General features: G+C 40.9%; 1 protein-coding gene across 1 annotated transcript in view; it reads right to left on the reverse strand.

Moving 5' to 3' along the window:
* Positions 1-18,157, reverse strand: part of LOC115472920 (vitellogenin-1-like) — a 124,528-nt gene that overhangs the window by 62,664 nt on the left and 43,707 nt on the right. Inside the window, exons 11-18 of the mRNA XM_030207443.1 lie at positions 17,544-17,668; positions 17,347-17,454; positions 17,130-17,249; positions 7,032-7,221; positions 6,847-6,940; positions 6,552-6,737; positions 6,039-6,186; positions 3,000-3,219 (exon numbers count right to left, since the gene is read on the reverse strand). Of these exons, the coding sequence (XP_030063303.1) occupies positions 3,000-3,219; positions 6,039-6,186; positions 6,552-6,737; positions 6,847-6,940; positions 7,032-7,221; positions 17,130-17,249; positions 17,347-17,454; positions 17,544-17,668 (1,191 nt within the window). The remainder of the gene's footprint in view (positions 1-2,999; positions 3,220-6,038; positions 6,187-6,551; positions 6,738-6,846; positions 6,941-7,031; positions 7,222-17,129; positions 17,250-17,346; positions 17,455-17,543; positions 17,669-18,157) is intronic.

Consider the following 18,157-nt stretch of genomic DNA (forward strand, 5'->3'; position numbering starts at 1 on the left):
CATTGGCAGCAATCTTGTTCTCTGTACTGTGGCCCACCTCTGAGGAAACAGAAAGTAATGACGGAGAGGCAGGCTGCAGTACAGAGAAGAAGCCGGTGCTAATGGCAGGGCAGCGCATAGGAATAGCTGCCTCTAAATGCCTTTTGGAAAACCAAAAAAGAAGGTATACTCATGGAACGAGTTGAGGATATGGGAGGGAGATGCCAGACTGAGGCCGGGTGGGCAGAGGAGGAAGTTGGGAGAGAGAGAGTATGAAGGGAGAGATGTTGGGTGGAGGGGAGGGGCAGGGCCCGGGGGCGCCATCTCATCTTTGCCTCTGATGAGGATTAACTGTAGCAATTTCTGACTTCTGAGGGGAGGCTATCAATATGGGCTATTGTTAAGACATGTTATTGGTAAACACCTTCAGGGTACACTCCCATGGATCTTCCTCCACTCCTATCCCACTATCTGTTGGAGTTCCCCAGGGATCTGTCCTTGGACCCCTTCTCCTCTCAATCTACACCTCTTCCCTGGCCTCGCTGATCTCGTCTCATGGTTTTCAGTATCATCTTTATGCTGATGACACCCAGCTATACCTCTCCACACCTGACATCACCGCGGAGACCCAGGCCAAGGTATCGGCCTGTTTATCCGACATTGTGGCATGGATGTCCAACCGCCACCTGAAGCTGAACATGTCCAAGACCGAGCTCCTCGTCTTTCCTCCTAAACCCACTTCTCCTCTTCCTCCACTCTCTATCTCAGTTGATAACACCCTCATCTTCCCCGTCCCATCTGCCCGCAACCTCGGAGTCATCTTCGACTCCTCCCTCTCCTTCTCTGCGCATATCCAACAGACTGCCAAGACCTGTCGCTTCTTCCTCTTCAACATCAGCAAAATTCGCCCTTTCCTCTCTGATCACACCACCAGAACTCTCGTCCATGCTCTCATTACCTCTCGTCTTGATTACTGCAACTTACTCCTCACCGGCCTCCCACTCAGCCATCTATCCCCCCTTCAATCCGTTCAGAACGCTGCTGCATGTCTTATATTCCGCAAGAACCGACATACTCGTATCACCCCTCTCCTCAAATCACTTCATTGGCTTCCGATCAGATATCGTATACAATTCAAGCTCCTCCTCCTTACCTACAAATGCACTCAGTCTGCGGCTCCTCACTACCTCTCCACCCTCATCTCCCCCTATGTTCCCGCCCGTAACCTCCGCTCACAGGACAAAGCCCTTCTCTCAGTACCCTTCTCCACCACTGCCAACTCCAGGCTCCGCTCATTCTGCCTTGCCTCACCCTATGCCTGGAACAATCTTCCTTTACCCATACGCCATGCCCCCTCCCTACCCATCTTCAAATCTCTGCTTAAAACTCACCTCTTCAATGCTGCCTTCGGCGCCTAACCGCTTGAGAAATATAGAATGCCCCAATCTATCCACCCTATCAGATTAACTGTTCACTCATCCTCTAGATTGTACACTTGTCTTTAGATTGTTCTCTTGTCTTTTAGATTCTAAGCTCTTTGAGCAGGGACTGTCCTTCTATGTTTAAATTGTACAGCGCTGCGTAACCCTAGTAGCGCTTTAGAAATGTTAGTTAGTAGTAGTAGTAGTAATTGGGGGCCCTTTTACTAAGCTGCATTAGGCGCTAATGAATGCTTAACACAGCTTAAAAAAGCTTACTACAGGATGCGCTCAGGTGTCCAGCAGTAAGTTTGACATTTGTGCGTGTAAACCATGTGCAAATGTTTTAAAATTTTTTCCATGGAGGAGGCATGATAGGGCTGGAGAGTGGGCACTTCTGTGCTAATCAGTTAGTTCATCTACATTACCACATGCTAACTGATAAGTGCAGGATTAGCATGTGAGGCCTTTCGCTTACAAAATAGGTGGCAGTAAGTGCTCAGGCATTAATTTTTTTCAATGTTCACTCATTTATGGCAACATTACCCTAGTTGAGATAATGTTTAATCATCTCTCTGACTTCATGTGCACCTTTCTTTAAATTAGTCACCTTACTTTCTAACTCCTCTTAATCTCTTACCTATCTATACGTTCCATATTTGCTTACACCCTACACTGTCAATTAAAATGTTCTATTACGTATTGTGTTGACATTGTAAGTAGTATACTCATGTCATACTTTGTATTGTTATTTGAATATTTTTATTTTTTTCTATTGCTCATGTTTGATTTATTCTTACTGTAGACCGCCTTGAGTGAATTCCTTCAAAAAGGTGGTAAATAAATCCTAATCAATCAATCAATAAATAAATGCATGGCCAGTGCATGCAATTGCTAGTCATGCTCTTGACCCACTTATGTCCTGCCCATACGTACATCCCTTTGCAGTTGCACGCCATAGAAATTAGGTGCTAACTTTATAGAAAATGGGGCTGAAGTGCTTACATGCCTAATCCCAAATCAGTGCCAATTAGTGTTTCTTAAAGCAAATTATTAATACTTACTGCCAATTAAGGTGCCCTTTTAATAAAGAGCATTAAGTCCTAATGCGTGCTTAGCGCTTCAAAAACAGGCTACTGCAAGATGTGTTAAAATGCTAAGCATGTGTCCCTTGTTTTTTAAAATATACTTAGAGGTGGTGTGTCATAGGTGGAGAGTGGGCATGGAAGCATTAACCAGCTAGCGTATGTTCATTAGAGTGTGCTAACTGGCTAATCTGAGTTAACGCAGGATCACTTAATACCTCCTAAACAGGAGGCAGCTAGTGCTCCTGCATTAATGTTTTTAAAGTCCCACGTGCTAATAGAAAAATTAGTGCAGGACCTGCAAAATAATGAAAAAAACTGAAAAAGCCTTTAATATTATTGTGATGAATCTGGGCGTAGCGTGCAGGAAAGTTCTGCTTTAAGGCATACTAAGCCCAGTTTCTAGCGCCCTTTAGTAAATTGGCCACTAAATTACATGTGCAAAACCAGGCACACAGTTGCATGCCTAACCACACATCATATATAGAATTAGTGAAATATTTTATAAAGTACTTACTTGGCTTGAAGATCACCTTAGCATAATTGTCCCCAAACCCCCGATAGAGAAGAGACTGTCTGATATATTGAGCATTTGCAGCTTTGCTTTCTAGGCATATCTGATATCCAAATGTGGTTTGTTTAACACATGAAGAGCTAGCAACTTGAGCTCGATGATGGAATGGACTCTCTGTTGAATCTATAACTTCCTCAGAGATAATTTCTGAAGACAATCTTCCCTATCAAAATAAGAAAGAATACGTTTTAATTATTGATGTGCTCAGATATTAGAACTGTTCAGATACTGAGTTCTACAGCTAATTCTTTCTTGCAGCCTGTGGTATGCTAATGCTTACTGAATCTTAGATTTTATTGACAGCAAGTCTTCCTCATGTATGAACATGAGAAACTGCAAGATTTCTATTTGCATCTGTCTATAAATTACATATAAAGTACTATTATTCTTGTTTATAAAAATATTAAATTCCACCCCTCTAACACAAGGAAACACAGATCAAAATATGAAACAATATCACCTTGTAATAACCAGTGGACGTGTGACTTCCCTGCATTCATTTATACTGTTTCCACCAATAAATTTTTGTAAGTGAAAATTATGCTTCCTCTCCTACTTTAGAAAAGGGTTTCCTCAGTGGCGTTCCTAGGGGCACTGATACCCGGGGCGGATCGCCGATGCGCCCTGCCCACCCCAGGTGCAGCGCCCCCCGGGTGCAGCGTGACCCCCCACCCCGGCGAAAGAACCCCCTCACCCCCGGGTGCACGCCGCTGGGGGGTGCCGCGCGCCGGTCAGCGTCATTCTTTTCCATGCTCCCTCTGCCCCGGAACAGGATACTTCCTGTTCCGGGGCAGAGGGAGCATGGAAACGAACGACGCTGACCGGTGCGCGGCACCCCCCAGTGGCGTGCACCCGGGGCGGACCGCCCCCACCCCTTGGTACGCCACTGGGTTTCCTCAGTCTTATTCTGAGTCTACTGTTTTTATTCAACATTATTGTATCCTGAAAATGGCATATGTCTTAGAAGAAGAAAGATGTAAATACTCTTTAACATGCAACTACATTAATAACATATGTGGAGCAAAAATTAACCATTTCATACAAGTCGTGAAAAGTCTTTGCTTACACCCTATGCTGTCTATTAAAATGTTTTATTGCGTATTGTGTTGAGATAAACATTGCCATCAAGCCCAGTATCCTGCTTCCAATGGCCAATCCAAGTCACAAGTACCTGACAAGATCCCAAAACAGTAATGTAGCATATTATTCCATACTTTGTATTGTTGTTTGAATATTTTTAGTGCTATAACTGTTTATGCATCTGTAGCCTAGTGTTTAGTGCAGTGGACTTTGATTCTGCGAAAGTGGGTTCAATTCCCACTGTAACTCCCTGGGACTCTGGACATATTTGTACCTTCCATTGCCCCAGGTACAAATATGTACCTGTATATACTATGTAAACTGCTTTGAATGTAGTTAGTTGCAAAAACCACAGAAAGGTGGTATATCAAGTCCCATTTCTTTTTCCTTATTCCTGCTATACCATGCCTTGAGTGAAGGCATAGTACAATAAGGCGATAAATAAACTGCCTAGGATTATAGATATCATGGGTTATAAACATTTAATGAACTAACTAAATAATTTCCTTGTTTTGTGAAAACTGAACATTTTATCATCTTGTACCACTAATCATCTCTTCACATCATCCTCCAAATTCTATAAACATGTGCACCTAACTTTATACTTAGGACTAGATTCTATATATCATGCCTAAAAAATTAGAGCCAAAATGAAATTTGCCTAAGCATATTCTATAAATTTAGGCATACTTTACAGAATAATCCTAAATTTCTGCATGGTATATAGAATATGCCAAGCACTACTCTGCGTGACTAAATTTTGTCATGGGCAGTCACGCCAAGTAAAACTTGGTGTAAATCCCGACATCTAAATTATGCACAAACCCAGCAGTAGTTCCAGATTGGTGTGCAGTAAGCTTGCGGTGGGCTTACTACTGCTTCGTAAAAGGATCCCTAATAGAGCTACCATGGGATCTGAACCTTGGTCTATAGTCCACTGCAATTACCACTAGGCTATTCCTCTGACCCGCTTGCTGCTTTGTTCTGCAGCTGATATAGATTCTGGTTTTCTTTTCTGGTTTCACTTTCAGGGGAAGGGAGGAGGACAGATACCACTGGGAGATTAAGGAGGGGTTATGCTTTAATCCCTCCAGTGGTCATCTGCTCAATTAGAGCACATTTTTGTAACTTGGGCGTGACTGAAACTGGTCTAGTTCCAAACATTCTTCTATTTAGACATGGACATTAACGTTTCTTCCCGTTCAAAAATCGCTGTTGTATGTCCTAGTTTTGGACTCTCCCCAGTCATCCAAATCATGCCTACAACATGTCCCCGTGCTATTTGGATGAACTGCAGTGTGAAATGTCTAAATTCTGATATTCTAAAAATTGGGATTTGGATGTTTTTAGCTGATGGACCTTTATTTTTAGGCATTTTGAGGAATCCACCTGCTTTGAAAATGAGCACCATAGGCATCTATGGGGTTCATTGGAAGGCTAAGTGCTTTGAAAATATGCCTCCAAGCGTCTTTCTAAAATGCTAACATAAGCAGCAGAACTAACAACTACCTTGCAGGCATGGACATTTATGCCAGCCTTTGAGCTAGTCTAAATGTCCACACCTAGATTATTAAAATATGCGCGTAGATTAATGTATTTTATAATCTATGTGCATACTTGTGAACTTCACCCATATTCTACCCAAACTCCGCCCCTATACACGCCTACCGGCAAAGCAGTATAGTTGGTATTTTTTAAAAGGTCATTTACACATGCATGTGCCCACATACACTTGAAAAATGACCCTCCGCCTCCGCCCAAAGTATAATGAGCTGCTAATTGTTCCCTGAGAAAAACTTAACCCTTCTTAAATGAAAATTAAAGCTAGTGCTAAGTAATTGGCAGCTGATTGGCACTGGGCAAAAAGAAATGGCCTACTGTGACATTCAAAATGTATTTTACCATAGTTCCTGAATATTCACTTGCTACCATTTTTCCAGGATTGAACGGCTGCTTTAGTATGTTTGGAATGGTCTCAACTGGTACAACTGGAATCATCCTTGCAGAAGCTAACTCTTCAGCATTTCGTATTACAGCAAATGCACTGGACCTTTTTGTACAGGAAGGAAAATATTGCAGTTGAAGATACAGATTATGTCTATAAAGAATATTTTAACTTTAGTTATCTAAAAACTTGGAAATAAGGGTCAGCAACCAAACTGAGGGGACACCTTTTTATTGGACTAGGGTAATGTATCTTTGACGAACGTTCAAGAGTTATCCTTTCTTTAGCAGGTCAATTTTCTGAAAATAAAATGCTATCTTCTGAACTGAGTAGTAAAAGTCTCAGAACCTATTGATAAAGTCAGTAATAGTTTTCTTTATCACCATCATTGTCATCAATTTTTTCACACTTTTACGACTAAATTCAGGTTCTGGATGTATTTCACTTGCTAGAAAATATGTAAAACTTACCTTACTGAAAAGATTTCAGTTTCCTGCTGGATTGGTGCAATATCAGCTCTGAAGTTCTGATTTCTAACATTGATTGTTGCAGCAATATTCACAGGGAGCATCATGCGGATTTTCCCCTGTACTTCCACTCCTGCTTGAATCAGGCGTGTATTTATTCCCATAAATGCTACTATATCTTTAGCCATACTGAAAATGCAGGAAGATATATTAATGTTGCTTTCTGTTAAACCATTGACATTTCTTCCTTATGTTTAATGCTATGAAATTCTACAACTGAATAATAAAAAGTAGTCACCTGGCAGTCACTTTGGATTGCACCTTTATGTTGGCATTGAGTAAATGAGAAATGCTGACATCTGGAATTGGAACAGGTGAAATCTGTGCTTTTGCTGGATGGAAACAAATAACAAAAATGGATCCAACTTGTGTAACATTTCACTGAGTCATACACATTACATGTGCATTTTCAGTTTCCCTTACCGTTTATTGCAGCGCTTGTAACAGAAGCATAATACACGCTTGTTTCCACTGGCAATCCAACACATGTGGGCACAATGTGCCGAATTTCAGCAGACAACAGAGATTTGGACCAGTGAGTGTCCACACCTTCTTGAAGCTGGTTAATAAGCTTCTTTACTAAAGGAGGTTTCCCTTCTGCTTTGTAGAGGGCCTATAAAAATAGAGTGCCTCAATATAAATACAAGCTTGAATAGTACAGATATTGTCATGAAAAATGTCCGCTACATATTGGACTAAATTCTATATATGCCACCTAAAATATCGGCACCGAAAACCCCCCACATTTTGCGGTATTCTATAAGCTCCGCCTAAAGTTATGTGCAGATTATAGAGTACACTCATTTGCTGTTCCTGTGACTAAGGGCTAGGTTTACTAAGCGGCGCTATGGGCACCAATAAATGGTTTACGCGCATTAAACGCTAATGTGCCCATAGAAGTATATAGGCGTGATAGTGTTTAACGTGCCTTAAATTTACAGGCATGTTAAAAACGCTAATGCACCTTAGTAAACATACCCCTAAATGTAGTTGCGGCCATTTGCTCCAAAGAAAACCTGGTGTAAATGCCCATGCATAATTTAGATGCAGGTAAGGCATTTTCTATAACACTTGCATGTAAATTTTAGGAATGCCAATGACCCACCCATGCTCCTCCCATAGCCATGCCCCCTTTTGAGATCCATGTGGTACAATTTACGTGGACTACATTATAGAATACGGCTAGCGAGTAGTGCGCATAAAATCTAATTAGCTCCAATTAGTGTCAATAATTGCTTGTTAACGTGCAATTATTGGCGCTGATTGGCTCGTTAATCAATAATTATGTGTGCAAATTGACTATGCATGATTTGCGCATAGTCGCCATATACAGAATCTAGGGCATTATGACTTGAAAAATAACATATGCTCAAGTTTCAGATAAAACAAGATTTATTATGATTTCCCCTTTTGATAAATTAATCTTATTAAAAATGACTTTTCCCCCTTCTGAGCTTATCGAAAGAAATTCTTACTAAATAAGACCAAGAGCTTAGGTTAACGAGATTTAATTTAATTAAATTCAACTAAATTTAAAAATGCACATTATATTCTACCTCTACCAAAATAGATTTGAAGTAGATTATGGTTTATGGTTTATTATTTTTAATATACCGCCATTGATAGAAAATGACAAAGTGGTGTACAATAAAACAATATTTAAACATAAAAGGTTTGAAAGGAACTACATTGTAAATAGGAAAAGTAAGAACATAAGATTATAAAAACATAAGTGTTGCTATTCCGCAGCAGATTGAAGGCCCATCAAACCCTGTATCCTGTTTCCAACAGTGACAAATCCAGGTCACAAGTACCTGGCACAATCCCAAAGCAGTAAAGTAGATTTTATACTGCTTATCCCAAGTTCATCTTAAAAATAGTTTATGGATTTTTATTTTAGGAACTTATCCAAACTTTTTCAAAACCCTGGTAAGCTAACTGCTTATACTACATTCTCTGGCAATGAATTCCAGAGATTAATTTCACATTGAGTGAAGAAATATTTTCTCCAGTTTGTTTTAAATTTACTACTTAGTAGCTTCATTGCATGCCCCATAGTCCTAGTATTTTTAGAAAGAGTAAATGAATGATTCACATCTAACAATTCCACTCCACTTAGTATTTTATAGACGTCTATCGTATCTCCTCCGCTCAACCATCTCTTCTCCAAGCTGAAGAGTCCTAGCCACTTTAGCCTTTCCTCATAGGGAGGTTGTCCCATCCCCTTTATCATTTTTGACACCCTTCTCTGTACCTTTTCTAATTCCACTATGAGGGGCATAATCGAACGCGAACGCCTATCTCCATGGGCGTCTATGCCCGAAAACGGGTACGTGAAGAGGCGGGACAGACCGTATTTTTGAAAAAATGGACGTTTTTCAGCTGGGTGTTTGTTTTTTTTAGCGATAAAGCATCCTAATCCGAGCCATTTGGTTGTGGGAGGGGCCACGAGTCATAGTACACTCGCCCCCCTGACACGCCAGGACACCAACTGGACACCCTAGAGGTCAGTGCAGTGGACTTCAGACAACGCTCCCACATGCATAGCTCCCTTACCACGGGTTCTGAGCCCCCAACCCCCTCCCCCAAAACCCACTACCCACAAATGTACAACACTACCATAGTTCTTATGGGTGAAGGGGGCGCCTACATGTGGGTACAGTGGGTTTTGGAGGCCTCCCATTTACCAGCACAAGTGTTACAGGTAGGGGGGATGGGCCTGGGTCCACCTAGCTGAAGTGCACTGCGGTACCCACTAAAAGTGCTCCAGGGACCTGCATACACGCAGGCCTCTAGGACTTGTTGCTGCTATATAACATTGGCACACCAGTTGACACCTGAAGACTAATCTCTCCAAAAATGTCCTTTATTGGAATAAGCATGCTTACTCACAGTTAACTGCAGATCAGAGGTTGTGCCCCACTGGCCACGAGTCTCCCTGGTACTGAGATTAGCAGTAGGTCAGAGCTGGCAGAATGCTGTACAATGCCCTCTTTCAGCCACATTCAAGGTAAGAACTAAGTTCTGTAACATGGCTAACACGTGAAAGGGATCTAAAACTGGCTTACAAAAATGGCCACTACCTCATGGACTACCGGAAACAAAACAGGGCACACTCTGACCCAGTAAGCAGGGGGAAAAGCACCATGGGAGTAGAGCCTACCAACTACCAACATCGTGAGCATTTGCCACAAGCTAGTGGAATCACGGAGCCCAATACCCTACACCCACCACAATGCATTGCTGATGTGACTCTGCAGTGCGCATAACAGAAAAGGTGTCACACTTACCCGAGAGCCACATCAGAACCAGGGAAAGGCTGTCACAGGATAGAACACATTCTGCTGTCATGGAGGTGGGTACGGCATTTGAGGCTGGCATAGAGGCTGGAAAAAAAGTTTTTAAAGTGGGTTTTTTTTGGTGGGAGGGGGTTAGTGACCACTGGGGGAGTCTGGGGAGGTCATCCCCGATTCCCTCCAGTGGTCATCTGGTCAGTTGGGGCACTTTTTTGGGACCTGTTCGTGAAAAAAAAGGGTCCAAACAAGTGACCCAAAATCGCGGTAAACACGCCTTTTTTTTTTCGATTATCAGCTAAAGACGCCCATCTCACCTTGGCCGATAACCACACCCCAGTTCCGCCTTCACCACGCCTGCGACACGCCCCGGTCAACTTTACCTGTTTCCGCAACGGATTGTAGTTGGAAACGCCCAAAATCGGCTTTCGATTATACCGATTTGGGCGCCCACGGGAGAAAGAAGCCCATCTCCCGATTTGGGTCGCAATATAGGCGTTTTTCTCTTTTGATTATAAGCAGGTATATCTTCTTTGAGATGTGGTGACCAGAATTGCACACAGTATTTGACGTGCGGTCTCAGCATGGAGCGATACAAAGGCATTATAACATTATCATTTTTATCTTGAATTCCTTTCCTAATAGTTACTAACATTCTATTTGCTTTCATAGCCTCCGCTGCACACTGAGTAGAGGGTTTCAACTTATCATCAACGATAACAACTAGATCCTTTTCCTGGGCGATGACTCCTAGGACCCTGTTTACTAAGCCACGCTATAGGTATGCTAACTGTTTAGCACGTACTAAAAATTAGCAAGCACTAACACTAGAGACACCTATAGGAATATATGGGTATCTTTAGCATTAGGGTGTGCTAAATTTTAGCATGTTCTAAAAAGTTAGCATGCAGACAGCGTGGCTTAGTAAACAGGGACCTTAATGTGGAACTTTGCATCATGTAGCTATAGTCTGGGTTCCTTTTTCCCCCACATGTGTCACGTTGCACTTGCTCATATTAAACGTCATCTGTCATTTGGATGCCCAGTCTCGTAAGGTCCTCTTGCAATTTTTCACAATCCTCTTGTGATTTAACAACTTTGAATAACTTTGTGTCATTAGCAAATTTAATTATCTCACTAGTTCCCATCTCTAGATCATTTATAAATATGTTAAAAAGCAGCGGTCTCAGCACAGACCCCTGTGGAACCTCATTATCTATCCTTCTCCATTGAGAATACTGACCATTTAACCCTACTCTCTGTTTTCTATCTTTTAACCAGTTTTTAATCCTCAATAGGACAATACTTCCTATCCCATTACTTTCTAATTTACTCTGGAGTCTTTCATGAGGTACTTTGTCAAATGCCTTTTGAAAATCCAGATATACATTATTGATTGGCTCACCTTTAACCATATGCTTATTCACACCTTCAAAGAAATGTAGTAGATTGGTGAGGCAAGATTTCCCTTCACTAAATCCATGTTGGCTTTGTCTCATTAATCTATGCTCTGTAATTTTGTTCTTTATAATAGTCTCTACCATTTTGCCTGGCACTGACGTCAGCCTCACTGGTCTATAATTTCCCAGATCACCTCTGGAACCCTTAAAAAAAAACCTGTCATTACATTGGCCACCCTCCAATTTTCCTGTACGATACTTGATTTTAAAGGTAAATTACATATTACTAACATAGTAACATAGCAACATAGTAGATGACGGCAGAAAAAGACCTGCACGGTCCATCTAGTCTGCCCAACAAGATAAACTCATATGTGCTACTTCTTGTGTATACCTTACCTTGATTTGTATCTGCCATTTTCAGGACACAGACCATAGAAGTCTTGCCCATCGCTAGCCCCATTTCAGGACACAGACCATAGAAGTCTTGCCCATCGCTAGCCCCATTTCAGGACACAGACCGTAGAAGTCTTGCCCAGAACTAGCCCCACCACCTAAACACCAGCCCCACCTCCCAATCTCGGCTAAGCTTCTGAGGATCCATTCCTTCTGCACAGGATTCCTTTATGTTTATCCCACGCATGCTTGAATTCCATTACCATTTTCATCTCCACCACCGCCCGCGGGAGGGCATTCCAAGTATCTACCACTCTCTCCGTGAAAAAATACTTCCTGACATATTACTAACATAGTTCTGCCAGTTCATTTTTTAGTTCTATCAGTACTCTGGGATGTATACCATCTGGTCCAGGCAATTTGCTACTCTTCAATTTGTCAAATTGCCCCATTACATCTTCCAGGTCTACAGATATTTGTTTCAATTTCTCTGACTCATCAGAATTGAATACCATTTCTAGCACTGGTCTCTCCCGCATCTTCCTCGGTGAAGACTGAAGCAAAGAATTCATTTAATCTCTCCGCTATGGTCTTGTCTTCCTTGAGTGTCCTTTTTGGTGGCTATAAAAATACAGAAAGGTCGGATTTCTGATTCAAACCATTTGGTACAACAGTATCCTATCTAAATATGAATCTTTGCTCTTCCTGCAATAAAATTCTGTTAATGCCTTCACCTCTTCAATGTGGTTTTACTTTAAACAATGCAATGAAATGTGAATCATCAAAGTTGTGTCGTTTAGCTAGCATATGCTGCAGAAATGGTTTATCAAGTGCATTTCTTTTCACAGCGCTTCTGTGTTCTATAATATGTTTGTTTAAAACTCTCATGGTTTTACCAATCTATAATAACTTACAAGGACAGATAACTGCATAAATAACTCATTCAGTTTTACAGTTGAAATAATGTCTTAGTTCATACTTATCACCAGAAACTGGATATTTAAAAACTTGGCTTTGAGATTAACATTATATCACTGAGCCCGCAAAGAGGTGGGAAAATGTGGGATACAAATGCAACATGACACAAAGAGCAGTTTTGACAGGGGAAATGACACCAAACAATGTCTTTCTTCTGAGGCATTAGAAGTGCTGATGATGCAAGGGTAATCTTTAAATTCCTGCATTTTTAAAAAGCCACCAGCATATCTTTATCAGCAAAGTGCAGTATGGACTGGACAATAGGCCGATATTTTCTGAGTATACATATAGGGGGGATTCTATATATATAGCACCTAAATAATTGGTGCTGAAAAAAATTCACTTAGCGCTATTCTATAAACCTTGCCTAAAGTTAGGTGTGGTTTATAGAATATACGTAGCACCCATTCCTGCAACTAAATTTAGTTGTGGCCATTTACACCAACTAAAACCTGGTGTAAAAGCACCTGACTAGGCGTGGATCGAGCATATTCTATAACACTGTGTGTAAATTTTAGGAATGCCCACAATCCACCCATGCCCCTCCCATGGCCACACCCTCTTTTTTATTATTTATTTATTTATTCATTTCAACATTATTGTATAAGAAACATCTTGTGTAGGAAAAGCATCAGTACATTTAAATAAAAATTAAAGGAAAAAAAAAATTAACTCAGCGATGGAAATTTGACACTCAAGTCCATAAATTGAAATCCAAGAATTCGGAAAATATAGGGATAACAATTAATAATCATAACACAAGACAAAATAATGGTATCTCTGGAAAGTGGTGTTGATATCTTATCTTAGCGCGTATCCTGTTTCACTGAGTTTACTAGCGCTGAGACATGAGCAGGCTCTGTAAATACATATTTTTTCCCCTCAAGCCTTACTATGCGCTTGCACGGGTATCCTAAAAAAAAAAGGTGCCCCCCAAGTGTAAAATTTCAGGCTTGAGGAGCAAAAATTGTTTCCTCCGTCGTCTCAGTGGTTTTGGTGCTGGGGTGTCTACAGATCTTTCCTAACTGAAAAACCTGCTCAGATAAATTTTGTCTGGGGGGGGGGGAGGAGTTGCATACAGAGATGCTGAGGGGTCAAAAACCTCATCAGAATTGCTTCTAACTCTCTTTCTTCTCAGTTTATTCATGTTCTTATGCCTTGGGTAGATGGGTTTATATTTATAATCTACCTCATCTCTTTTGTACTTTTCATATTTATCATGCTTGACCTCCTTTTTAAACCATTCCAATTGTAGATTAAAATCATCATAGAGATCATTAAAACAGGCATCGTGTTAAATATTAGTTCCTTATCTACGTTTTAGCACGAAGCAAACCAGCAGGTGTAGAAGCAGACAATTTATTACAACAAACACACAACATGGCCACATTTCACCTTAAAAGACTGCATTAGGGTAGAACTTTAATCTATACATATAAATTAATTTAAAACATACAAATAAATAAATATTAAATCATATTAAAATAATTTCAATAAAACATTCATACAGATAAAAATAATCAATTAAAACAAGGATTCAAATAATATAATGATTTTCAATTATAAAATATAACATAAATAGAACAAACTTCTGATGTATGGCATGCAAAGAAAAAAAACCAAAACAAACAAACCACATTGATAAGTGTACAGATTGTGCATAAATTAGCTATAATAGCAAGAAACAATAGGCTACTGTAAAACCAATGATTGAAATAAAGCATATGATCTGAGTGATACGATGCAGAATACCAGGCTAGAGTGATGACTGTCAGATTTCAGGATAGAGGTTATCCAGTCAAACATATTAGGGAAGATCTCATTAGAGCAGGGCAACAAGACAGGAGTTCACTTTTGACTGTTCAACCTATGAGAACTCAGGACAAGATAGTCTGTACCTTGTTTTACAATCATTCTGGGGCTCGTTTTCAAGAGAAAAACATTCAAAAAGTGGCATAAATCACGCAGATGGATGCTTTTGTCGTAAAATCATCCAAATCGCTATTTTTGAAACCCATTATTTAGACATTTTTCTATGATGTTCATCTGCAGTGCATTCAAATCACAAGGAGGACATGTTGGGGCACGTTAAGAGCAGGATTTGGACTTTTTCTATCATAATGGAACAAAACAAAAATTTCCAGGACTAAAACTAAGATGTTTTGAGATAGACTTGTTTAATAACGACTACGCCACAAAAAAGTGCCCATCAGATGACCACTGGAGAAATAAAGGAATAACACCCCCTTACCCCCCAGTGATACTGACCCCATCTGTCTCCCCAAAGATGTAAATGAAACAGTACACACCAGCCTCTATGACAGCCTCAGATGTTATGGCCAGTCCTATTAGAGTAGCAAGCAGGTCCCCGGAGTAGCCTAGTAGTTAGTGCAGTGCACTATGGAGAAGGGGACTCAGACTCATATGCCACTCTAACAGTTACATTTGTGGTGGAAAGTGTGAGCCCTCCCAAACCCACCAAAAACCTACTGTACTCACATATAGGTGACACTTGCAGACATAAGGGCTATTGTAGTGGTGCATAGTTGGGTACAGTAAGCTTATGGTGGGTTTTGGAGGGCTCACCATACAATATAAGGGAGTAAGGGTGACATGTGTAACTGGGATGCTTTTCCCAAAATGTCCAAAATTGTATTTAGATGTTATCAAAAAGGCCCCTCTATTCCAACTATAAAACTGAACAAATTACGCAGTTATCTGTTCTCGTAAATTATTATATATTGGGAAAACCATGAATGCTTTAAACAAATGTACTATAGAACACAGAAGCACTGTGAAAAGAAATACACTTGAGAAACCACTTGTGGAGCATATGCAAGCTAAGCGACACAACTTTGATGATTTACGTTTCATTGCATTATGTAAAGTAAAACCACATTGGTGAGGTGGAGACATTGACACCTGTTGTTGCAGGAAGAACAAAGGTTCATATTTAGATATGATACTGTTGTACCAAATGGTTTGAATCAGATATCCTATCTTTCTGTATTTTTGTGGCCACCAAAAGGGACACTGTTTTGAAGTACTGACCACACACAACGGAGGAGTAGCCTAGCGGTTAGTGCAGTGGACTTCGGTCTTGGGGACCTGGGATCGATTCCTGCTGCAGCTCCCTGTGACTCTGGGTAAAGTCACTTAACCCTCCGTTGCCCCAGTTAAACCGCTTTGGATGTGGTTGGAAAAACTGTAGAAAAGTGGTTTCTGTGCTATAACAGATTCTTATTTTTTTAAATTTGTAGTATGTGGTGATTATTTATTGTTTTAGAGGACCTTTTACTAAAGGGTGGTAGGTTTACTGTGTGGGTAGTGCGTGGGAAGTCAGAATTGACGTCGAGTGCACCCAGGATTCTGGCGGTAGTTCTAATTTTGGCGTGCACAGTTTCCCACACCAGAAAATAATTTTTGTATTTTCTAGCATGGGAGTGGAGAGTAGGCGTGGTATGCACTGCCTAATTACCTCTGGGTTAGTGCGTGAGCCCTTACTGCCTACTAAATAGGAGGCGGTAAGGGCTCAGGCAGTAAATGACTGCACACCAAATTTTTTTATTAGTGCACTGCCATTAAGGACATCAATAAAAATATTGCTTTTTCAGTGCCACCATAATAAGTAGCGGCAATCCTACATGCCTATACTACCACAGTCCTCTTACTACCATAGTTTAGTAAAAGGATCCCTTAGTGCAAAAATGTTTGTGTTTGTTTATGTATTTATCTGTGTGGTTATTTCTTCAATACTGTATACAGCATTTCCTAGTTCCAATGATGTCATTTCCACCATTGGTTTTTAGTTTTGACCCCTGACTCAGCCTGAGGGCGAAATGTGGCCACGTCGGGTTTGTTTTTTGATTCACACCAATAAATTATTTCATGTGTTAATGTTTTCTATCAGTCTACCTTTTTTATTATTATTCTACCATAGTAAGGAGACTGTTGCCTTTTTTGTTTGTTTTAAGAACAGGGACAGGTAATACTCCTGCTTTCCGTAGGGACCTGAATATACTAATGAAATGATTAGCTCTGACACAAAAATGCAGTGGCGTTCCTGGGGGGGCTGGCACCCGGGGCGGATCGCTGATGCGCCCCGCCCCCCGGGGGCAGCGCCCCCCCCCGATGCAGCGCGGACCCCCCTGGCGAAAGGACACCCTCGCGAAGGAAACCCCCCGCCGGGGGCACGCCGCGGGGGGGGGGGGGGGGGGGGTGCCGCGCGCACCTCTCCTCCATTGTTCCATGCTTCTTCTCTGCCCCGGAACAGGAAGTAACCTGTTCCGGGGCAGAGAAGAAGCATGGAACAACGGATGACAGGTGCACGCGGCACCCCCCTGGCGGCATGCACCCGGGGCGGACTGCACCCACCGCCCCCCCCTAGGAACGCCACTGCAAAAATGTGACCTTAATTATTCTTGAATACAGTCTGAAGTTAATATGGGAAGTACCTGCATTGCATATTGTATGGAATCCTTATTAAACTCATGATATAACAGCTCATTTCCAAATAATTTGGCATTGACAGATACCACAGTCTTATCTTTTGGTAGAGTCCTCCATCCAGATAACTGTAAAGAAAGAGGCAACACATCAAAACATCAATACTGAGACATAAGTAAAATAACTTGGTAAGTGTTCTGAACATATTTCTTTTGAATGTCTTACCATCTTCACCATGTCCATAATTTTGTTCTTTCCATATGTCTCAAATGTGGGAGAAGATAAGTGCCTTTTCATTATTAGCTCTTGAAGCCTTTCAGCATGAAGCCCAACCTAATTTTGAATGAATGCAAAAGCTTTTACAGGTAATTTTTCATTGTAACTCTTACTATGAAAAGAGAACTGCAAGAAGCCTTGCTTACCTCAACAAGATCAGATGACACTCCCATAAAATGAGCTTTAATATTGCTTATTAAAGCAGCTGGAAAAGCTGTTGCAGCATTGCTCATTACAAAAAGTTTTGATGCTAGTCCTGCCATGAAAGATTCTGAAAGAATGGCCATAGACAAAAATTAATCCAATAAATCTAGTATCAGTATTTCACTAGAGGGGGTTTCATGTATATATTTCATATATTACCCAGCTCTCACAACAATTCAGCACATTTTTCAATAGTAAAGGCTATTATTATATTCTATAGGATCCGTCAGATACCTCTGTCACCACCACCACAGGCTGTATCTCTTTAAAATGAGATGGATCAAATGAGGAATATCTGCCCACCACAGAAGTGCCTGGCTCACGTTATACAGCCTGTGGTGGTGGTGACAGAGGTATCTGACGGATCCTATACAATATAATAATACCCTTTAGTATTGAAAAATGTGCTGAATTGTTGTGAGAGCTGGGTAATATATGAAACATAGACAAAAATTAGGCATAACTATTATTTAAGGGTTCTTGTACTAGAGCTTAGTGGGTGCTAATGGAATTAGCGGGTGCTAAATGTTAAGAAGTCCATTTTAAACCTATGGCT

This window comes from Microcaecilia unicolor, chromosome 6 (genome assembly GCF_901765095.1).
Source record: "Microcaecilia unicolor chromosome 6, aMicUni1.1, whole genome shotgun sequence".
In the NCBI taxonomy this organism is placed as follows: Eukaryota; Metazoa; Chordata; class Amphibia; order Gymnophiona; family Siphonopidae; genus Microcaecilia; species Microcaecilia unicolor.